Raw genomic sequence first — 21,355 nt, forward strand, 5'->3', positions numbered from 1 at the left:
AATTTTTATTTAAGCAATTTCTTAATAAATAAAAATGAATCTCTTATTTACTACTTTACGGCTCTCCAAATATAAATATGCAACTTTTCTGCCTAAAATTACTAATATATAGATATTGTTCTATATTTTATATCATTCTTTTTAAAGGTTATTATCTATATCTATAACCATGAATAAATCAAAAATACATTTTTTTAGTATCTTTTTATTTTTAAATTTTAATTTTAATAATTAATTCTTAAGTTTAAATAATTATTCATAATAAAAATCTATTATTCAGTTTACCATTTTAATATATTTAAGTAATTACCCTCATAAATAAAAAAATTATTTATTTTTTAATATTTTAATAATTATTTTTTAAATTTAAATAATAATTCATAATAAAAAATATTTGCACAATATTGCGTAATACTTTTTATTTTAATAACTAAAATTTATTTTATCTATAACTATATCTATAATTATATATACATTTTTTATTTTTTATTTTAACCTTTTAATTATTATTTTTAAAATTTAAATAATTTATAAAAATATTTAAAAAATACTAACACTCGATGGCAATAGCTTGTGGTTACGTAATTTATATTAAAAAATGTAAAAAATCTAATACCATAATATATAAATAAACAGAAGCATATGAATTCCTTCACATTTTGACGTGAGAAGCAAAAATAATCAAATCAACAAAACCAAGAACAGTGAGAGAGAGGAATATGGAAGAATCAGTGAAGAAAGGGACTGTGACTTCACTGGCATCCCTGTTCCCAGTGGAGGAGGCGCAGAAGGCGGCGAAGCGCGTCGAAGACGCCATTGCCGACAACCGCGGTGAGCTCGATAGGGTACGAGGTTTCATCGCCGACAACAACAACCTCGTCAACCTTGTCCACAAACTGCCAGAAGAACTCTCCCACGACATTATGGTAATCAATAAACAAATTCTTTTTCACCGGGAAATAATATGTAATCCGTGACATCTCAGGTGTTTTTTTTTTATTATATAAATTTAGGAGGAAGGGTGAGTAAAAGCATAAAACTTTAGGTACTGTTTTTGGAGTTATCTTTAGAATTGATGTTTTATCTCCATAATTTGTTCAATCTTTTAATGCATGTTTTTTATTCGACATTTTATCGAGATATAACTTTAATTCTGTTTGAAGAATATCTAATAATCCTGAAGTATTGTATTGAGTTTAGTACTTATCGTTAATTTCACCCTTTTCGCGTTCTTTCGTTAAACCGTTTCAAACTAATGGGGTTCTTAGGTTCCGTTTGGAAAAGCAGCGTTCTTCCCTGGTCGTTTGATTCATACCAACGAGTTCCTGGTACGTGTCTTTCCCCTTTCCATTCTTTGAATGAATGTGCGTTTTCTCAGTGGTGAAAGGTTTTGTTTTGTTTTGGTTGTTAGGTTCTTTTGGGAGAAGGGTATTATGCAGAGAGAACTTCGAAGCAAACAGTTGAGATTTTGCAGCGAAGAGGGAAGTCCATGGATTCGCAGGTTGATTCGCTTGAGGCTAATATCAAGGACCTTGAAGCAGAGGCTTCGTTTTTCAATGCCACAGCTTCTCAAGTAGCGGTGAGGGTTCACTTCTTTGTTTTGTTCTTCACTCTGATGATAAGTTGAATTTGACTTGTGTTTAGGCAATTTTGACGGTGACATCTGTGTTCTGTTTTAGAAATAGGTTGTGGTTTGGTTGTTTTAGCCATTTAGACCATGGTAGGATAAATTTATGTTTAAGCACCTGAACTTGCAAGAGAAGGAAGTAACAATTTACAATGATAGTTTCTTTCTCCTATAAGTGCTTGTTTAAATGCTTCTATATTGAGTTCTTCCATGATAAGTGCTTAGTCAAGTTGTTTTCCCAAGCATATCATATATTATGGATATTAGAAGTTTAACATGTTAGCAATTTGGGTCATTTATATATATATATATATAACAATTATTAAATGTGTTAGGGCCAATATATTTTATTAGCCAACTTTATAAAGTCATTTGATTAAATAAATATAGCTAAAGATATATTTGTCATGAAAAGTATAATGTGTAAAGACCAACAATAATTTTAATTTGTTGAAGGGACCAAATTATAATTATTGAAACTAAAGAAAAGTAACCGACAGAGGTTACTTAAAGGGTCATGGTCCCCAAATGTGAACACGTCGTATCATTCCTATTCCTTTATCTCTATCCCCATCGGGAGAGAAAATGGAACCGAAGGTGCCCTAGAGAAGGAAAATCAAAGACCAATTCAGGTTACTTATTAATTGTTCCCAATGTCTAATCCTTCATGTACACTTTTGCTTTACTCTTCTAAGGGTATTGGGAATTGCTCATTTTAAGGGTTTATTGCTCATTAATTGTTAATTTGTCAATCATAAATTCTAACAATTAACACAAACATACCAAAGTGACTAGCTCCCACTGAATCAAAGATTCCTCAAATTGTAAAACACCTATATAAACAATATGCTCACGAAAAACCTTAGGTGTAATAACCTTATTAAGAGGATATATCATTAATGAGTTTGTCCCTAAGTGTTCTATGGAAATCCATCCACTCTATACTCTTTCTTTAACAACTGATTTTGATGTCATAGTAAAACCTGAATGGTCTTTCAATTCCTTTCATAATACGTAGCCTTGTGACAAAAATCAACCATATACCTTGATTTGATGCCTCATAGGATGCTACAAATTCTACAGACATAGTGGATAAAGTCGTAAGACACCACCAGCTAGCATGAAAATGTAACCTGAATGGATCTTAAACTATCTTTGCATCCTACAAATTGTCAGAATACTTGATGATCTCTTACTGGTCTGACCCTATATACGTGAGCTTATAAACCTTTGTTCTCTTGAAAAAATCTCATAACTTTATTGGCTGCTTTCCAAATATCCATTCATAAATTGCTTAAATATGTGCCTAAAACCCCAACTATGTATGTTATATCCGGATGTGTACATACTTGGACATACATCAAACCCTCTATAGCTGAAACATGGGGAATCTTCTACATTTCTTGAATTTCTACATTTCCTTTTGGGCATTGATTGAGACTAAATTCGTCTCCCTTAGCAATTGAAGAATCCCATAATTTACTATCCTTCACTCTAAAACCTTTATGAATGTCATCAACATACAAACCCTTTCCTTTTGAGTATAGTCCTTCATCAAAAGACAAACTTTATACCTCTCCATATTACCATTGGAATCCCAGTCTTAAGTATTCACTTATTTCCAATGGGGTTCATACCTTCCAATGGGGTTCCATCTCTGAGCACATCATATCATTCCTATTCCTTTTTCTCTATCCCCATGAGGTGAGAAAATACAAAGGGAACCTAAGGTGCTCTAGAGAAGGAAGATCAAAGACTAATTCAGATTACTTATTAATTGTTCTCAATGTCTAATCCTTTAGGTACGCTTCCGCTTTACTGTTCTAAGAGGTATTGGGAATTGCTCATTAATTGTTAATCTGTCAATCATAAATTCTAACATAACATTTTTTCATTGAACCAATAATCCAAATTAGGGTGTTGTTAAACACTAGGGAAGAGAGAAACATTGAGCTGAAACCATGTGTTTATGAGACAGCACGAGCACTTTATTTATATTGAGGAAAAGGAATCTATACAATGAATAGAGGAGATTTAATATCCTCTAATGACAAAGATATGATATGAGAATAAATAAAAAGATATCTAATAATACATGTATAATCTAGATATTCCTGATTACACAGGATGTGCTTATTTTTATACTTAGAACAATATATAGGTGTTTTATTCTACCATCACACTATGCTACATTTTTTTATGATATTCTCTTTTTGTGTTTGTATGCTTTTGTTAGCAGTTGATATTAATATTTTGACGTGTGTATAAATAATGAATTGCTGTTGTGGTTTAATATGGCACAGGAGGGTCTCGTGGAGATAAGGGAAGATTATGTGGAGGAAGACTCTATTGAAGGGGAATCCGAATCAGGCATGTTCTAGCCTTACATATATTTTTTTTTCCAATATTTAAGGTTGATATAAGATGATAGTTAAAGTTCATCATAAGTGGAAACTGGTAGAGAGAAGGCTTGAATGTCTTTATAAATTGAACTCTTTTGTCTAATATTCTATATTTATTAAGATTATACATATAACAGTACCTGCCATCCTCTGGCAAATCAAATTTCATTTCTGCTTTACTTTGATTTTTACATTCTTCTACGATTTGTTGGCAGTAGCATTTATGATTTATTATTTTGATGGGTATGCAGATATTTTGTTTGGATTTGCTTGAAAGACTTGAAATTTTTTATCATTTAGCTTAAACTCTGTATTTTTGTTTTCAATTTTATGATAAACAAATTGCAGAGTTTGTTTTCCATTTCTCACACTTATGTCCAAGCTATTGGCTTTCAAATACTAATGTTTATTCAAATACTTTTTATATATGAAATCAGTTTTGTATATTCTCCTGTAATGTTGAGTACTACTCCTATGCTTTGTTTCATTGTTTCTTTCACTTTCTGAGTACTAGTCAAAAGATGTTTGGATTAAATCGATTTTTTTTTGTTTGCTTTACTCTTGTAGGAAGTAAATAAACCTAGACGTACGCAATAACTCTGATAAAAAGTTAATTTGAAGTAAAGAAAATCTCATCTCATAAGCTAAATGCTACAACTTTAAAATCATTATATCTCATTTTATTTCGCTACTAAAAAAACTTAGGATTTTAGTTACAAACAAAATCAATTGTTTTAGTTTTAATTTATTTTTGCGACTTTGTTAAATTCAGCAATATCAAATACTAATGTTATATAATAATTAAAAAGACAAAAAGTACATCTCAAACCGATTCTGAATTGGTAACTGTATTAGGAAATTATAATAATAGGATATAATTTAGATAATAAGACCTTGGAGAAAATAAATTGATATAGTAATTTTATGAATATCCACTTATTCAAATACGATGTGACATAGTTTTGTAAATAAAATTATGCACCTGCATATATAATTTTGTTTTGAATTGGATTGAATTAGTTTTCAAAATTATATCTGAATTCTGATACAGTCTGCATAATCACAGTTTTTCCTGCTATTTTTTCTGAGCTTAACAGTTCCTGATGTTTACGTGTGTTTTAGATCATGCCTATTCTGTTCAAACTTTATTTTGTATTGGTTTAGAAATATGAACCAACCAATGAGCATACTTGTAAATATGATGGCAATTTTGAAATAATTATTTATGGAAATGTTAATATTCTTTGCCAGGTAAACTGCAGCAAGATGCTCCTCATTTGGGAAATGCTACACCTAATGATGGGGAATATGAACGTATGCTGGCAATAATGGATGAACTTGAGAAAGAAGAGCTTGCTGCAGAAAGTGGGAATCAGAGTGATGAAAATGATGAAAGTACTGGTGATGATGATGAGATGTCTTATCAAGGACATATTGATAACAATCTCCAAAATTCAAAAGTAATATTTTTATTACTTTGTTGAATTTTGTCTTAGAAATCTTGTCAACAATGGACTTTGATGTCTCAACTCATTTTCTATGACTGTTCAAACAGGAATTTCGTCAAAGTGCACCACTGGGTCAGACTAATGATAAAGCTAAAAGAGCTGAGCTTCCAGAAAAGCAACATCGTAAAGAAGATATAACCGATCAGTTAAATGTAAGATACCATCTTTATTGTAGTTCAGCATTAAAGTTTATTATGCTATGTAAACTCATCAGCTGAAGGATCATGCTTTTGCATTCTAATTTTAAAAATGCAGTTTGCTAGCCTGGGAGTGCAATCTACAGTCAGAGGTTAGTCCTTAATAACTTGCATCTCATTTCCTTTGTGTCAGCTGTTTGGCATCCATTTTGAAATTAATCTTTCCATTGTTTCTGAACTATCAGAGAGGGAAAAACTTGTAGAATCCATTTATCCTAGTGAAAAGATTCCTTTTGGTTCTAAAGAAAAACCAGCTCAATCAACTATCACATCAAAAACTGAGGTATGATGCTCTTGTGATGAAATGTTTTCTACTGCTTTGGAATCAAATGGAAATACTGCCTTTCTTTGCTCTGAGATAACAGACTAATGTCTATTTTTTAGTGGGAATGTTAGGTTCCTTTATACAAGGAACCGAACAGTAGCAAAAATACACACACTCAACAGTATAAAGGAATATGCATGTATCTGTATTTCTATTTCCTCTGTAATGTGTAGAAAAAGATGAATACAGGTGTCTATCTCTTCCCCAAGGAAGCCTCCCTTCCTTCACTGGCCAAGAGGTCCAGTCTCAATTCCCAAAATAATATTCGATACCCTCTCTCCTTAATCTGTTTGTTATTTATATTCCCTCTCTCTTCTAACCAACTAACCACCGTCTCCCACTACTTATTTCATCCCTTTTTTACCCCTTCTCACGTAAACCTTTAATTGCCTAACATTACCCTCCCCCTCATTATCAACCTTGTCCTCAAGGTTGAAGTTAGGAAACTGCTGTTTGATATAGTGCTCCTCCTCCCAAGTAGCACCTTCAATATCATTCTCCTGCCACTGTATGAGGACTTGGGGTATCTCCTTCCCCTGATTTTGCTGGTTCCTTCGCTGTAACACCTTCATTGGAGTATATCGTGGGTTGTCATCCTGCAATTCAGTTGGGAGGGTGCCTTCAACTGAATGTGTTCCAATAGCTAACTTCAACTGGGACACATGGAAAATAGGATGTATTTTTGCTGTTTCTGGTAGCTGTAGCTGAAAGGCGACTGGGCCTATTTGCTGCTCCACGCGGAAAGGACCATAATATCGTGCATATAGCTTCGGATGGAGTCTTGTTGGCATAGATGTTTGCCTATGAGGTCTGATTTTTAAAAATACCCAATCCCCTACCTTGATTTTGGCCTCCACCCTCTTCTTATTGGCAAAGTGTGTCATCTGGGCTTGGGCCCTGGCCAGATGATATTTCAGTTGCTGTAAAGCCTCATCTCGTGTCTGCAAATCTTGGGCTACTGCTTCTACCATTGTTTCCCCAGGGATGAATCGTGTGAGTGTGGGGGGAAGTTTGCCATAAACAGTTTCAAAGGGTGTGCACTTAGATGCCCCTTGATAACTGGTATTGTACCAATATTCTGCCCAAGGTAACACCAAACTCCAACTTTTAGGTTGTTCTGAGCTAAAACAGCGTAAGTATGTTTCGAGTACCCTGTTTAATCCTGAGCTCGAGGAATACTTTCCCCAGGTCACCCCTCCTTTTCCTCCCATTCCGCTGTTACCTCGCGATACAGAACTCGCTTGCTCGACGTCGCGTGCTCGCTCCATTGCCGTCAACAGATCGCGTGGGTCATGCGGCCTCACCAGATTTCTTAATCCTTCTTGCAGCCCAGCGAAGAAGTATCCCAAAAGTTGTTCCTCATTCACTCCGGTTGCTTGCGCCACCAGTACTTCAAACTCTTGTATATATTCGTCGACATTTCCCCTTTGTCGCACGGCAGCCAATTTTTCGTAAATAGAGCCCCTGTTTAAGCCTCCAAACCTCCGTGTTAGAGCGGCAGTGAACATGCTCCAAGTTGGGTGTCTAGTCTTCTTCCGCCAAAAACGGAACCAATAACTAGCGCCTCCCTCCATATAGATATATACCAGCTTCATTTTCTCCCTCTCTGTCACGTTCTGGATATGAAAGAATTTTTTGGCCTTCGCTATCCAGCCCATGGGGTCCGTTCCTTCGAACGTTGGAAGTTCAACACGTTTCATCCAACTTCGTTGCACATCTCCTCCATCCTCTTCCGACTCATCCTCCGAACTCTCTAGTGATCTTCGTTCACGGTCAGCATTGACGGAGTCGCGGCTCCCTGCGGAGCTCCGATCATGGTTCCTGGAACGTCTTCCTGAGGTTCGTTGAAAAGCGAGAGTCATCGCCCTCACCTCTGCCTTCAATTCCTCCATTGTCGCCTCCATCGCCCCCATTCGCCCCTCCATGCTTCTTCGCTACCTCTCCTTCTTCTCCTCTCCGAAACTGATCCGGCAGGTCGGACCAAATCTGTTAGGTTCCTTTATACAATGAACCGAACAGTAGCAAAAATACACACACTCAACAGTATAAAGGAATATGCATGTATCTGTATTTCTATTTCCTCTGTAATGTGTAGAAAAAGATGAATACATGTGTCTATCTCTTCCCCAAGGAAGCCTCCCTTCCTCCACTGGCCAAGAGGTCCAGTCTCAATTCCCAAAATAATATTCGATACCCTCTCTCCTTAATCTGTTTGTTATTTATATTCCCTCTCTCTTCTAACCAACTAACCACCGTCTCCCACTACTTATTTCATCCCTTTTTTACCCCTTCTCACGTAAACCTTTAATTGCCTAACAGGGAAGCAACGTGCATATTTATTATTCTTCAGCTTGCCTTTAACTGTATTTGTTGGGTATAATCCAAATTTGAGTTAAACACAATATAAGAGATGACAAAGTTAAACACCATATAAGAGAAAAGACCCATAAATTTAATGCTTCAAAGTTTTGGGTTAAAATTAGTTTCAATCCCTTATGTGGGTTAAACTCATATATATATATAATCTCTTCCTAATAAACCATCCCTATAAACCCATCACTATTGAGGTTTTATTGTTCTCTTTTCTTAGTTAATACATACCAGAGTACCTCTTAGTATCCCTAAATTCCCATCTTCCTTATGAGCCAGCTCCACATGGTTATACACAGCATCACATTTTTTCAAGGTTAGAAATGGACTTGGATCCTCTCCAGGAGAATCATGTCAAATATATTTTAGCTATTTTCTACTTGATATAAAGGATTGACATAAAAACTAACCACCCATTACCCCATTAAATTAGGCATTTATGTTTTCCATTATTTTTTTATTTGGTTTTTATACTAACCGTTAGACTTAATAATAAACACAATAAATGGTTTAGATTTATTAAATATGATTCTCCTGATTATTGTGAACAGTAGAGGATCCAGATCCATTACAAATCTGCAATTATTCTGCTGTGTAAACTTTTGTTTTAACCATAGTCTAAATTATATAACAGAGCTCTGAAAGGGTCAAGGATGTTATCTAATTGTAGGGTACTTAGGTTTCATTTTAAAAGCTTTAATGAGAAAGCTATGGTTCAGGAAATGAAGACTGAAATTTTTATATTTTAAATTTAGTCAACGATGTTCGACTTAGAATAAGGTTGTATCTAGTGCTTTGAACCAAGGTTATCAAACTCGAAAGTTTATGTAAGCTCGTGAGAGTTGAGTAAGCTCGTGAGAGTTGAGTAAACTCGACTCGTAAACTCGACTCGTAAACTCGACTCGTAAACTCGACTCGTAAACTCGACTCGTAAACTCGACTCGTAAACTCGACTCGTAAACTCGACTCGTAAACTCGACTCGTAAACTCGACTCGTAAACTCGACTCGTAAACTCGACTCGTAAACTCGACTCGTAAACTCGACTCGTAAACTCGACTCGTAAACTCGACTCGTAAACTCGACTCGTAAACTCGACTCGTAAACTCGACTCGTAAACTCGACTCGTAAACTCGACTCGTAAACTCGACTCGTAAACTCGACTCGTAAACTCGGAAGAGTTTACTTCAGATGAAAAAAATATTATATAAATAATATCTTAATTCAAATAAGTCTACAAAATTATATAACTTTAATAAATAAAATTTATAGATATATTGTTCATAAAAATAAATATTATAAAACATAAATACTTGGATTATGGTCATTAATTTTGATGCATTTCATTAAGGAGGCGAGACGATGACAATGACCATGGAGAGAGACAAGGGGCGTGAAAGATAGTGACAATCAGGTCATGAAACCCTATACCCCAAACGACCTCGTTTTTTAAAAATTTTTCTCCCTTTTAAGCTCGCAGAATCGCTCCAAACTCGCGATTTTACACGATCCTATCGATTTCACAGTTGATTATACCGAGTTTACACAGAAAACGAGTTTACTTCCAAGTTAACTCGGAAGCCATGTCCTGGAATGTAAACTCGTATGAGTTAACTCGAGAGTTTGATAACCATGCTTTGAACAGTATTCTTAAACAGCTATTTAAAAATATTACGAAAAACTTGATGGAAAATTATGCAGATGCTTTTACCTTACAGCATTTCAGGAGAAATGATCCTTAACATGCATACAATTATTCCCTTTACAGGTTCCACACCAATCTGCACAAAGATCATTTGACAGTCGCAAGGTATGTTTACACATCGTAGTTTTTGAACTCATTAGTCTTAATTCCATGTGACAAGCGCAGGCAATAATTTTTTCGAATAAAAATTTTCTGCAGGCTTTTCCTGGCTCTATTATAGAGCATGCTGAGAATATAGAAAGATCTTCAAGAGAACAAAGTTCTGCTTCATCACAGGTAGATGTAATTTTCTGATTATATATATGTTGTACTATTGCCTATAGATGAAAATATTTTATAAGCATGGTTGTTATACATGATATTTTGCAGTTTCATCATTAGCTTAAATCTATCTATGCTAATTACCAATTTGACCTACAACACAGGGTTCTGGTTCTCAATCTTCAAAACCAGTTTCCAGATTCAAAATGCAAAGAAGATAACTAAAAAGAGAAGGTTGGAATTTTTGTATTTGGCGATGTAATGGTGTAGCATCCACGATTCTAGGATGTGCTGCTTGAGGTCAAAAGTAGAAAGAGAAAGAGTAAAATGGGGATAAAATGATTTGACTTTCGAGTAATGAAAAATATAGGACCTGTTTGATTCTCTTCTCACTTTTTTTTTTCGTTTTAAAATTTGTTTTCTAAAGCATGTTCACAATTATATTTTCATCTGAAATCTATTTAAGTTTCAAAATGGTTTCCAAGTGTTTTAAAGACCAAGATATAGAAACTGTTAGTGAGATGTTATTTCATCTTCTTTCTTCTGTTTTTTGTTCAATTCCTCAAGGGACAGTATTTTTTTAGAAATAAATGTTTCTGAAGGAACAGATTCTCTAAAATGTTAAACACAGTTTATGAAGCAGATTTTTTTTTTTGAAACAAGTAAAAAAATGCTTTAATGTTCTTCTTGGCAAAGGAAAAAAGTGGAAGAAATATGGAATTTGACATTTTTATTATACAAAGATCATGGTTCAAATAGACTTTTATAACTGATTTATCTCTCTTATGTTCACTTACGTCTGAAATTATGCATTAGATTTTATGTATTTGTTATTGCAATTATTATCATTGAAATATTCTGAAGCCTCTGTTCTATACATTTGGTACATTATTCCTTAGAAACCCTTTGCAATTAATAGGCCAGTAAGAATAAAAAATGTTCTTAATCCAGCTTTAATCAACAATGAAAACCTTTCATTTTCCTACTTTGTCGTTAGTATATATTAATATCGTTGTTTTCTTCAGCTTTTTTTTAATATCTAGAGTAGCAAACATTCAAGTTAATTTTACTTTTTCATTAATCTTACTGCTTAGCCAACCTAGTTTACTTTTCTTAATGAAATTCATGTAGTTATTTTCTGAATAACTAATTTTGAGTAACTTAGTTTTAGCACATTCAGATACCATTTAAAAATTCTGGTAGGTAACTAATAAGAACATTTCAAAATGAAGGGTAATGATGTTGGCGAGAAGCGATGTAGTGCATTATAGATTACAAAATTAAGAATTGCGATTGTTGTCTTTTCTCATGTCTCCCTTCTTTTTTTCCTTCTCTCTTTTCTTTTCATCTTTATTTTTCTTCTCTTTATCTATTAACGTAAAATGTACTAATATTTATATTTGTTTGAATTACCAAAAATTACTAAATACATTAAAATTAGCAGTACCCTTTTGTAAAATATTACAATATATTTTATTGTTTTAATATATATATATATATATATATATATATATATATATATATATATATTTAATTTTTGTGCGTGGAATAGAAATTAATAAATTAGTTTATGAAAACAAGAAAATAACATTTAAATCTAAATAGTTAAAAATTCAAATGCTTTAAATTATCTAAAATTTTAAATTTGTTTACCAAACACAGCATAAAAGAGTACATTCATTCATTTCAGAAGAAAATGTGTTCACTAGTGTATATGAAGCAAATAATACAAAAATGTCAAATTACAACTATGAACACGATAATGAGAGGGAGAAGATCACGATAAAGATTCATTAAATGTAAGTCTAGAAATCACCTACACAAGCTACATTTAACATATTCAAGTTGTAAAAAGAAAATATATGACTATACATCCCCATCTACAAATATTTACACAATAATTGTTTTGGTACTGTGAGTGATACATGGAAGACCTTTTGCCATCCATAAGAACAATCCTTCAACCATTAGGCATCTTCTTTTTCTTCTTGTAGTCAAGAAGCACTTTTTCTCTCTCAAGTGGAGTCGCTGATAATAACCATTTGCTAAAAGCAAGCTCTTCCATGCCCATAGACTGAGCAAGGAGCTTATATTGGGTTCTCTTCCTATCATCAATCAAAGGAACTTTCCTTTTTTCTGGTCTTTTTCTTTGATGGTCCAAAGAGGTGCTTGGCTTGACTAAGCTATCATTTGATGGGTTGGCATTTATTTTCCCTTGAATCCCAGGTCCAAAGTTGACAATGTCTTCATTGCGATGAGTATATACTATGCCTAGAAACCCAAAAATTAAGGTGTTTGAAATAGTTACACATTAGTTATTCTACTAATCAATTATATGTATAATAGGTTATTGTTACAGTATTATAATTACAATATGTTTTGATTGAGTAAAAGTTACTGAAAATGGTTTTAAGAAAATTGAAAGGATTAGAGACAAAACAACAGATCAAGGAGGACAATACTACTTTGATATCATGTTGGAATATAATGAATTTTGTGTCGTATAGACACGAGTACTTTTATAATGAAGAGATACGATAATAAAGAACAAAATCAATATCTAATAATAAACAGTATTAGATAAATATTTCCTTATCAAATCATATCTTCCTATTAAATGTAACCAAATCACATAACATAATCAAATCATATCCTTAACACAATCAATGTCTAACAAAGATAACTTAGTTTTGCTTAGATACAACAAAAAAAGAATACTGAGGTTGTAAACAAAAAAAAAAAAACTGATTGAATAAACGTATAAACATTTTAAAAATTAATCATTACCAAACATGCTATATGGAAAACTCACTACGTCATTTCCCAAATTAATGAAGAACGATGAGTACGGAAGCTATATGGAAAACTCACTCTCATTTCAACTGGCCACCATAAAGCAAGGATTCAACCGGCTGAGAATGTTGAATCCAATTTTGACAAGACAGTGAGAGAAATTATAAAATTTCATAAAATGCCAATGAAACAGTTTGTTTTACTTTATGTTTATGTATCTGTAATGATCACCCAACAAAAATGACTGCCAGTAAATGTCATTTCACCAATATCTTTTTCTCGTTGCAAAATATCTTTATTATAGAAGAAAAGGAATTTCGAAGTGGATGAGATTCAAGATATATGAAACATACCAAGGCCTTCAAGATCTGGTTTGCTTGTTGCAGCCCCAGCAGACTTATGACATAATCTGGTTTCTGACTCTGATACCGATGAACCTCGTTGTTCTGACAGATTTACTTCTTCCAGTTGTTCCGATTCATATCCATGTTCTTTATGCAATTCAATGATCTCACTGGTAAACAGCTTATCTGACAAATCTCGGAATAAATTGGAAATACCAAATAGCTCTCCTTGAAATTCTTTGCAGTCCTGCAAGGAAATAAGTATTAATTAGTAAGAATTATTTAAAAATAATATTACGAAACAAATGAAAATAGTAATACCAAAATTATATAATTTGGTACCTGGACACCTTCAAAATATCGTTTTTCCATCTTTCCAGAGACAGCAATGTTCGAGAGCTGCTGCTTATACACCTGACGTGAATAAACAAGTTCTTCAAGTGAACCAGCTGCAAGAAGACGGAACACCACGACATGCCGCTTCTGTCCAAATCGAAAGGACCTGTCCTGAGCCTGTAAGTCTTGAGCAGGGTTCCAGTTAGGGTCAAATATTACAACACGGTTTGCACTGACAAGGTTCAATCCAAGCCCACCAGCACGAGTTGATATCAGGAATACCTAGAATATAAACGAGCGCCCAATCACAAAAGTGAATTAGGAAAATGCTTAAGAAACTATTAGGTTCGAGATATACTTGTTTGCTTGGACTTGAGTTGAAATCATCAACCAGGGATTGGCGTAAATTAGTCGGAGTGGACCCATCAAGTCTTGAGAAACAGTAGCCTTTTCGAATAAGAAATTTCTCCAGTATGTCCAGCATCCTGGACAAAGTAGCTCAAACTTAAACAGCAGAAAAAAATATTTGTTTCAGAAGAAAACAAGGCATACAGAGAGAAGTTACCCAATGCCAGCAAAATTCAGTGCTTTGGTCATCCAAAGCCTGAAAGCCACCACTAGGGCATAAAGGCAATACAACACAACTACCACAATACCTAGATTTATGCATTTAAGGTTTGAAAGCAGAACCTAAAAAGGCATAAATTTGAGTAAAACAACCTGAATTCGAATCACCACTGTACAAAATTCGTCCTAACTAAACAGGCAACCAGAAAATTATCAAACATGATCTGAAGGGTATATTTCTCGTTCACCTTACAGAATAGCTAAACAAAAGAACTTTGTCACCCTGTGAAAACCATGAGAACAATAGCTTCTCAAGTGCTCGCATTTTGCCACAATGTTTCACATCACTTAGACCCATGAAACTTTCATTTTGTGTTTTCCCACCCACTAAATCGATATCAGGGCCAAAGACAGCAGCAGCAAACTCTGCATCTTTACTTTGTTTCTCAGGGTCATCTTTGGGGTTTGGTTTGATGAGCTCAAGGTGATTGCTTATCTAGCAAAAAGATACGTACACAAGTAAGATCAAAATAATGTAATGATGCATACTGATCATAATCAAAAACAGGTTTTTTCATGGAAGAAACATTTAAATACAGTGTGAATTCTAAGGCCTTGTACAATTGTGCCTTAATCTCACAACAAAAGTATTTATGAAATTGACTATTAAAATCATAAATCCTTGGTTCATTGACAAGTTCTTTCTCCTATAAAATCCTGAAACTCTCAGATAAATTAATTTCTCCACAGAACATGTAGATCTCGTTCAATATAAGAATGTCAAAAATAGAGAATCCTGATAAAACAGCTCTAGAATGGTCATCAACTACCTACCTATATGCAAAAGGTAAAAGGAAACTATTTTTTGTAATAATGCAATGTAACACAGTCCATGTAAACCTAGCAGTATGGAGGTTTAAATAATGAGCAACATCCACCATCGTGTAATGCTTTAGGTTCACTTTCAAGATCTAAATTTATTGTAAACCATATCCTTCTAAAATTAAATATTCATTTCATATCTTAGTCATCATCAGATCATCTACTTTTATCTTTATAGATAACAAACACATTCTCTTACAAATAGAGTTCAATCATAATAAATGTTTTCCTACAATTACAAAGCAGACTCTCCTACAAATTGCAACAGATGTCCAGAGCTATGAACAATGTTCTTATTAATATATTTTGCAAGGACAGTATAATAAAAACTAGAGAGAAATTTCATAGATCTGAATTCACCTGTTGGAGCTTGACAAGGCACGGAAGGACAAGGCAAAAGGGGCATGAATCACAACCATCTGGGTTATCTCTATGCAAGTAAGGCCAAATAACTCCATCTGGTACTATCCTCTTGCAACATTCAACTTGAGTGAGAGGGCTACCACAACTACATGGCAAGTTCTTATTTATAAGGCATTGAATGTCAGGAAGCTGTAACATTCTCCTGTAAATACGTTTTTGCACATCACTCATTGCACAAAATACAATGTTATCTTCCTTACCCATCATAAGATGCCCAATGGTCTCTTCCTTTGTCCTTCTCAACATATATTTATGAAGAACTTCCACGAGGTGTTGTTTTCTCTTATTAGCAATTTGGACAAACCTATCAGGAGCAGTTGACCTCTGGCCATGCTTTAGGGGTTCATCATAGAAGTCACGAAAGTGTTCCCGTGTTCCAAGGGATCCAGGTGAAACCCAGTTGAAGAGATTGAACAGTTCCATTATCTTATTTTGCATTATAGTCCCAGTGAGACCATACCGTCTAAGGGTTTTAATTTGTAAACATGCTTTATAGAGTTTTGATTTCTCATTCTTAAGTCGATGAGCCTCATCGACAATCATGACATTCCATTTGACATCTGACAACAAACTTCCATGAATCCTGTATGTGTCAAAACTGGTAATAAGTATCTCTACTCCATTTGCTTCCAATTTATCAAATATCAAATCCCGGTTTGCACCATGATAAATGGAAACACTGAAGTTAGACCACTTAGAGAATTCACTCTCCCAGTTGTGGATAACAGATGTTGGGCATATTATTAATGCAGGTTCTCTTTTCTCTAGCTGGTTTTCATTTAGGGTAGAATTTTCTTTACCAAAGACAGCAGCAAGAAATGCTATTGCTTGAATTGTCTTCCCAAGACCCCTGTTTCAAATTTCAATATCTCAAAAATGAACTTCAACATAGTAATTATTTATAGCTAAAATTGTGATGAAATGAAATAAATTCACAAAAACAAAAATATAATAAAATATCAACAGAAGATGCAGTTTGCAGTTTTCTCAATAGAAATATGAACATGAAGGTTTAAACGGCTGAAAATGCCTAAGAAATAAAATAGAAAATTTTCTCACTATTAAAATGTCATCAAAATTTTAAAAGAAGCAGTTGATCCAAAATGGAACATTTCACTTAAAATAAAAAACCAAGGGGGTTAAGAGACAAAAATAAAACTTTAAGGGTTTAATGACAAAGCACTGCGTGCCAAGGGGGTAAAATGATTTTGCGCTAATAGTATGTACCATGGTTTGTAGGACAGGGTTCTGTTCCATTAGGGTATTTGGGGGAGGAGAGGAGGGGTCTCTGTACACTAGAATTTTCAAAATTGGATAAAAATAAAGGTCATGTGCTTCAGATTGAGTATTACAGAACATACTGATTTGTTGAAGATACATACAACTTCATATAACCGAAATATACACATGTATACGTGAGTTCCCAAAAAAAAAACATCTAGAAGGCATAAAGACACCACAGGCCAAGAGGGACCAGAGAGCAAAAGGAAGAGGATATAATTTGCAACTCACATGTCATCTCCAAGTATGCCTCCATGATTGTTCTTGTACAAACCATACAAAAACCTCACACCCTCTCTTTGATGCTCAAGCAGTCTACAGTTTATAGATGCAGGAACCTGAAACAGCAAATAACAGCTCACAACAACATTCAGTCTTGTTTCAAATTTCAGCACTTACACCATCTATAAAAGTTCCAAATCATTCCATATAGAACCTAAACTTATGTTAATAGAGCATTGTGCTAACCACACAATAATTTCCATAAAAGCTACATCATTCAATAAATTCACAACCATTGTGCAATCTATTAATGAATATATCATTTAATTTTTCATTTTCAAATGATATCTATTTTTCCTGTACATAATACAATTAATACCAACACTCATTGGTCCAAGTGTTACTATATTGAGCCATCAACTTAAGCATGGTCCCTAATCAAAAGAGAAGGCTTTACCAAAGATGACGAGTCAGGTTCTCCAACGTAAGTCAGTGGATACTTCCTATCAATATCAAGTTATCTTAAGAAAACACAATCATTATGATGACCATAACTAGAGGAAAAAAATACAGGCATTCACATTCACACAATCATAAATCGACACCACTGAATGAAGATCAGACCGTTGATATGAGTAGTCAGATCTCATCCAAAGGTTAATTCTGAACTCACTGAATCTAACTAGTGAGAAAGAGAAATTAACGACCTGAACCACCGGAAATTCTCCATGCGAAGACAGGAGGAGAGGCTCAAAGGGTCCAGTGTGATCAAATTGAAACTGTGGCAATTTAACTGAAGCGAATTTGGGTCTCTCTATCTCAGGTTCTTCTTCTTCTTCTAGTAGTTCCTCTTTTTTTTCTTCTTGTTGTAGGGTTTTGGAGTGTAATGGGGATAGTGAGTCGTTAAGGCGGCGAAGCTGGTCCGAAAGAGATGATTTTGGAGGTTTTCTGTGGATTGGGAAGAGGGAATCGTAGTCACGAAGAATTGGATTGCGCTGTGTTTGGGTAATTGCAGAAGAGGAAGAGGGTTTTTGGGTTGAACAAGGTTGCAGAGTCTCCTTCAGAGCCTGCAGTGACATTGATTCGATGTTTTGTTCCTGATTCTGTTGCTGTGTCTGCGCACAATTTTGAATTTTGATCACAAAATCTTTCTTTTTCAGAAATGCAATTGTTAACCGCCAAAGTCATTTTTCATCCCAATTTCGATTTTCTGGCAGGGGTGATAAGAGAATGCCGTATATAGAAATTATGGGATAAAAACGTAAAATAACTAGAGATATAGAAAAATAAATAAGTAAAAAATAAATTAATAATATCAAATGATTAAAAAGTTATTATTTTTAATATTTATCAATGAAATAAAAATAAGTTAGAAAATAATTTTTGTGTTTTCCTTTCTTATAATAGAATATGGATAATGAAATGAAAAAAAAATCATATAAATGATTATATTGTCTCACTTAAAAAAGTTAGAATAATTATTTTAGAAATTAGTTCTATTTCTAAAAAAAGAAAAATACCACAACAAAGTGAGTGAAAAATGGTACCAAAAAATAGACTTGCTAGTTCGGATGGATCAGATTTAGACCCAACACACCAGCCTAACCTAATTTATATTGTTCAATTAATCTTTATAGCATTTGATCCATAAAGGAAAATGGAAAATGATATTTTCTTGTTGCCTTATTGTTTTTCTGTAGTATATGCACATTATCCACCCAGTGAAAGTTTTAGAAGGTATTAACTCATTGTTCTCATTGTAATTAAATTACTGTTATACCTTTTTTTTGCGTAGGGCTTACTCGAAGACAATTAGAGATGGGATAGATCGTGTCTGCTTCAAGTAATTTGACAATTTCTTTCCTCTCAACTTCCTTCATTGTTGGATTGAGTGTGGTTAAGCCACATGATAATAATTGTCTTGCATTGAGATTTTGTACATACAATTAAATACAGGGAAAATACTAGAAAAGAGGTGGGAGGATTGAATAATGTTTTTCAAAAACTTTTTTGCAAAACAATTATAACAAGGGTTAGATGGTCTGCTATAGGCGTTTGACGATTGTGTTTTTAGTAAAGCGTTTTAAGAAAACATTTCAAACAAAGAAAATGATAACACAAATGTTTTTTTATACTGGTTAACTCAACTTGAGCTATATTCAGTCTCTCTCAATAACTCTTATCCTGACTAGTCTGAGTATTCTAAACCACTCATAGTTCCCCTAGTCAATCTTGACTAATCTGAGTTTAACCACTCCTAGTATCCCTAGTCAATCATGATTAGTCTGAGTTTATCCACTTCTAGTTTTCAAGTATTATAACCACTTCTGGTTTACATTGAGTATTTTCATCCATTCCTGATTCCCTAGTTAATCTTAACTAGTACATATAGCTCAATAAATTCATTTTAATACAAACACAATCAATGTTTGATTACATATACAAATTTGAATAACTCTCAAGGAGAGGATCAATACAATACAATACAATACAATTTGTAACCATGTGGGATTCTTCCTCTTAGGTTGAAGAGCATCAAACAATATATGCTTAAGGTAGAGTAGAGATAATGATCTTTCTTGAGCATGTTCTCTTTCTCTCTTCAATTTTCACCTTCCTCAACTTCAATAACTTCTTCTCTTTAGTGGATCTTCTTTATATAGCCTTCTTGAGAAATGATCGTTGGACACTGAGTTGACTTCTGGATAGACTTCATAACCTTTTTGGGTAGTTGTTCAAACTCAGGTCTACGTTACAGTGTGACAATGCTTTATCAGTGCTTTCATTCAAATGCATCTTGTACTCCCTTTTAGTGCAAAGATTGAGGAAACATTCTAAGAATGTCTTATTATCACTCAACATCTTTCTATCCTTTGTGCAATGCTTCTGAGTAAAGCTTTAGTATTGACATTAGATAACAAGAACAAAGCATGCAAGTAGAGAGACACTTTTTCATACAATATTAAATGTTTTAAACATTTATAATCGTTAAGCACGTTGTGTGTTCATAACATTTTGTCACATGTTAGCAAATTTTTATAAATGCATTGTTAGAAGGTAGAACGTTTGGTATGTTATGATATGATCTTTTAAGCCTTTTGTTTTATAATGTCGTTTAGGCTCAAATATATCATTTAACGATGCTTATCACAACTTGATGTTCATATGCCTTATCATTTTATTCAAGCGCTATAGTGATTAAACACTTTTATTAGGAGTTTTGTATTGTTTGATACTCTTTATATATTATGCCTTGGACATGTTTGAGATATCAGATAATTGTGTATCTCTTGAATGCGTTTAACGTGTGATGAGTGCATATTTATGCCCACATTTATGCTTTAAAATTAAATTTTTGATGAAATTCATGTGCTTGAATGATTGATTTAAAGAGGATTTGTGATGATTGGAATTGTTGGGTTTGGGAATTAAAGAGACGTAAAAAGTGAGTTTTAGCGCATAAAATATTCTTGGATGTTCTTACGTTTATTTGTGCAGCTGAAATTATAAGTTTTGTTGGTCCAAATGGCAATTCAAGACCCAAAATAAAGTTTTATTTGGAAAATAATGTACAGATGGGCCAAACAGGCAACTTTTACCCTTGCGCCTCCCAATTTCCCTACATACACCCCTCTTCTCTTAACCAGGCCCAATACTAAACATTTTCTACTACACCTCCCTAAGTTTCCTGTTCATACCCCTCCTAAGCCAAACTCCACCAGATTATGCCACGTGTCCAAATCCTCTACACATAGATCTAACCATTAAGAAACCGCCATGTCATTAATCCTCTACACACCAAATAGACCAACCACATGCTGCCACATCATTCCCCTCTGTCAAATCATCATCATCTTCCCAGGAACCCTAATTCCCAAATCCAACTTTAGCCGCCACGGACGCGCCGTCAACTACCGCCTCCGCCGCTTCGTCCTCCACCGACGATCAACCTTGTCGCGCCGCTCCGCCACCATCGCGCGACCACCTCGTCGCCAGCAGCGTCACCAACCTCCATTCGTTTCGCTCATGCTGCCACCACCAAATCGTCAAAACTGCGCCGCCGTGCCGCTTTGTCACCGGACAGCCACCACCAAGGCGCGACTTTCTAGTCGCC

The 21,355-nt window shown here is 34.2% G+C and overlaps 2 protein-coding genes across 2 annotated transcripts; one reads left to right on the forward strand and one right to left on the reverse strand.

Annotated features, from left to right (window-relative positions):
* Positions 1-660: 660 nt before the first annotated feature.
* On the forward strand, positions 661-10,779 carry LOC124829364 (Prefoldin chaperone subunit family protein). Its single transcript, XM_047302859.2, has 11 exons — positions 661-926; positions 1,269-1,328; positions 1,412-1,579; positions 3,931-3,997; positions 5,281-5,489; positions 5,585-5,689; positions 5,793-5,826; positions 5,920-6,017; positions 10,196-10,237; positions 10,331-10,408; positions 10,558-10,779. Exons 1-11 carry the CDS (start codon positions 720-722, stop codon positions 10,612-10,614), a joined length of 1,125 nt encoding a protein of 374 aa, XP_047158815.2. The 5' UTR covers positions 661-719; the 3' UTR covers positions 10,615-10,779.
* A 1,273-nt stretch (positions 10,780-12,052) lies between these two features.
* Positions 12,053-18,459, reverse strand: SWI2 (switch 2). The gene is made up of 8 exons (XM_047302858.2): positions 17,949-18,459; positions 17,251-17,357; positions 15,676-16,588; positions 14,682-14,929; positions 14,225-14,351; positions 13,873-14,148; positions 13,540-13,777; positions 12,053-12,664 (listed from the first exon to the last, which is right to left on the reverse strand). Exons 1-8 carry the CDS (start codon positions 18,318-18,320, stop codon positions 12,354-12,356), a joined length of 2,592 nt encoding a protein of 863 aa, XP_047158814.1. The 5' UTR covers positions 18,321-18,459; the 3' UTR covers positions 12,053-12,353.
* Positions 18,460-21,355: the final 2,896 nt, after the last annotated feature.

Source organism: Vigna umbellata, chromosome 6 (assembly GCF_029865625.1).
Source record: "Vigna umbellata cultivar VRB3 chromosome 6, Vumbellata_1.0, whole genome shotgun sequence".
Lineage (NCBI taxonomy): Eukaryota > Viridiplantae > Streptophyta > Magnoliopsida > Fabales > Fabaceae > Vigna > Vigna umbellata.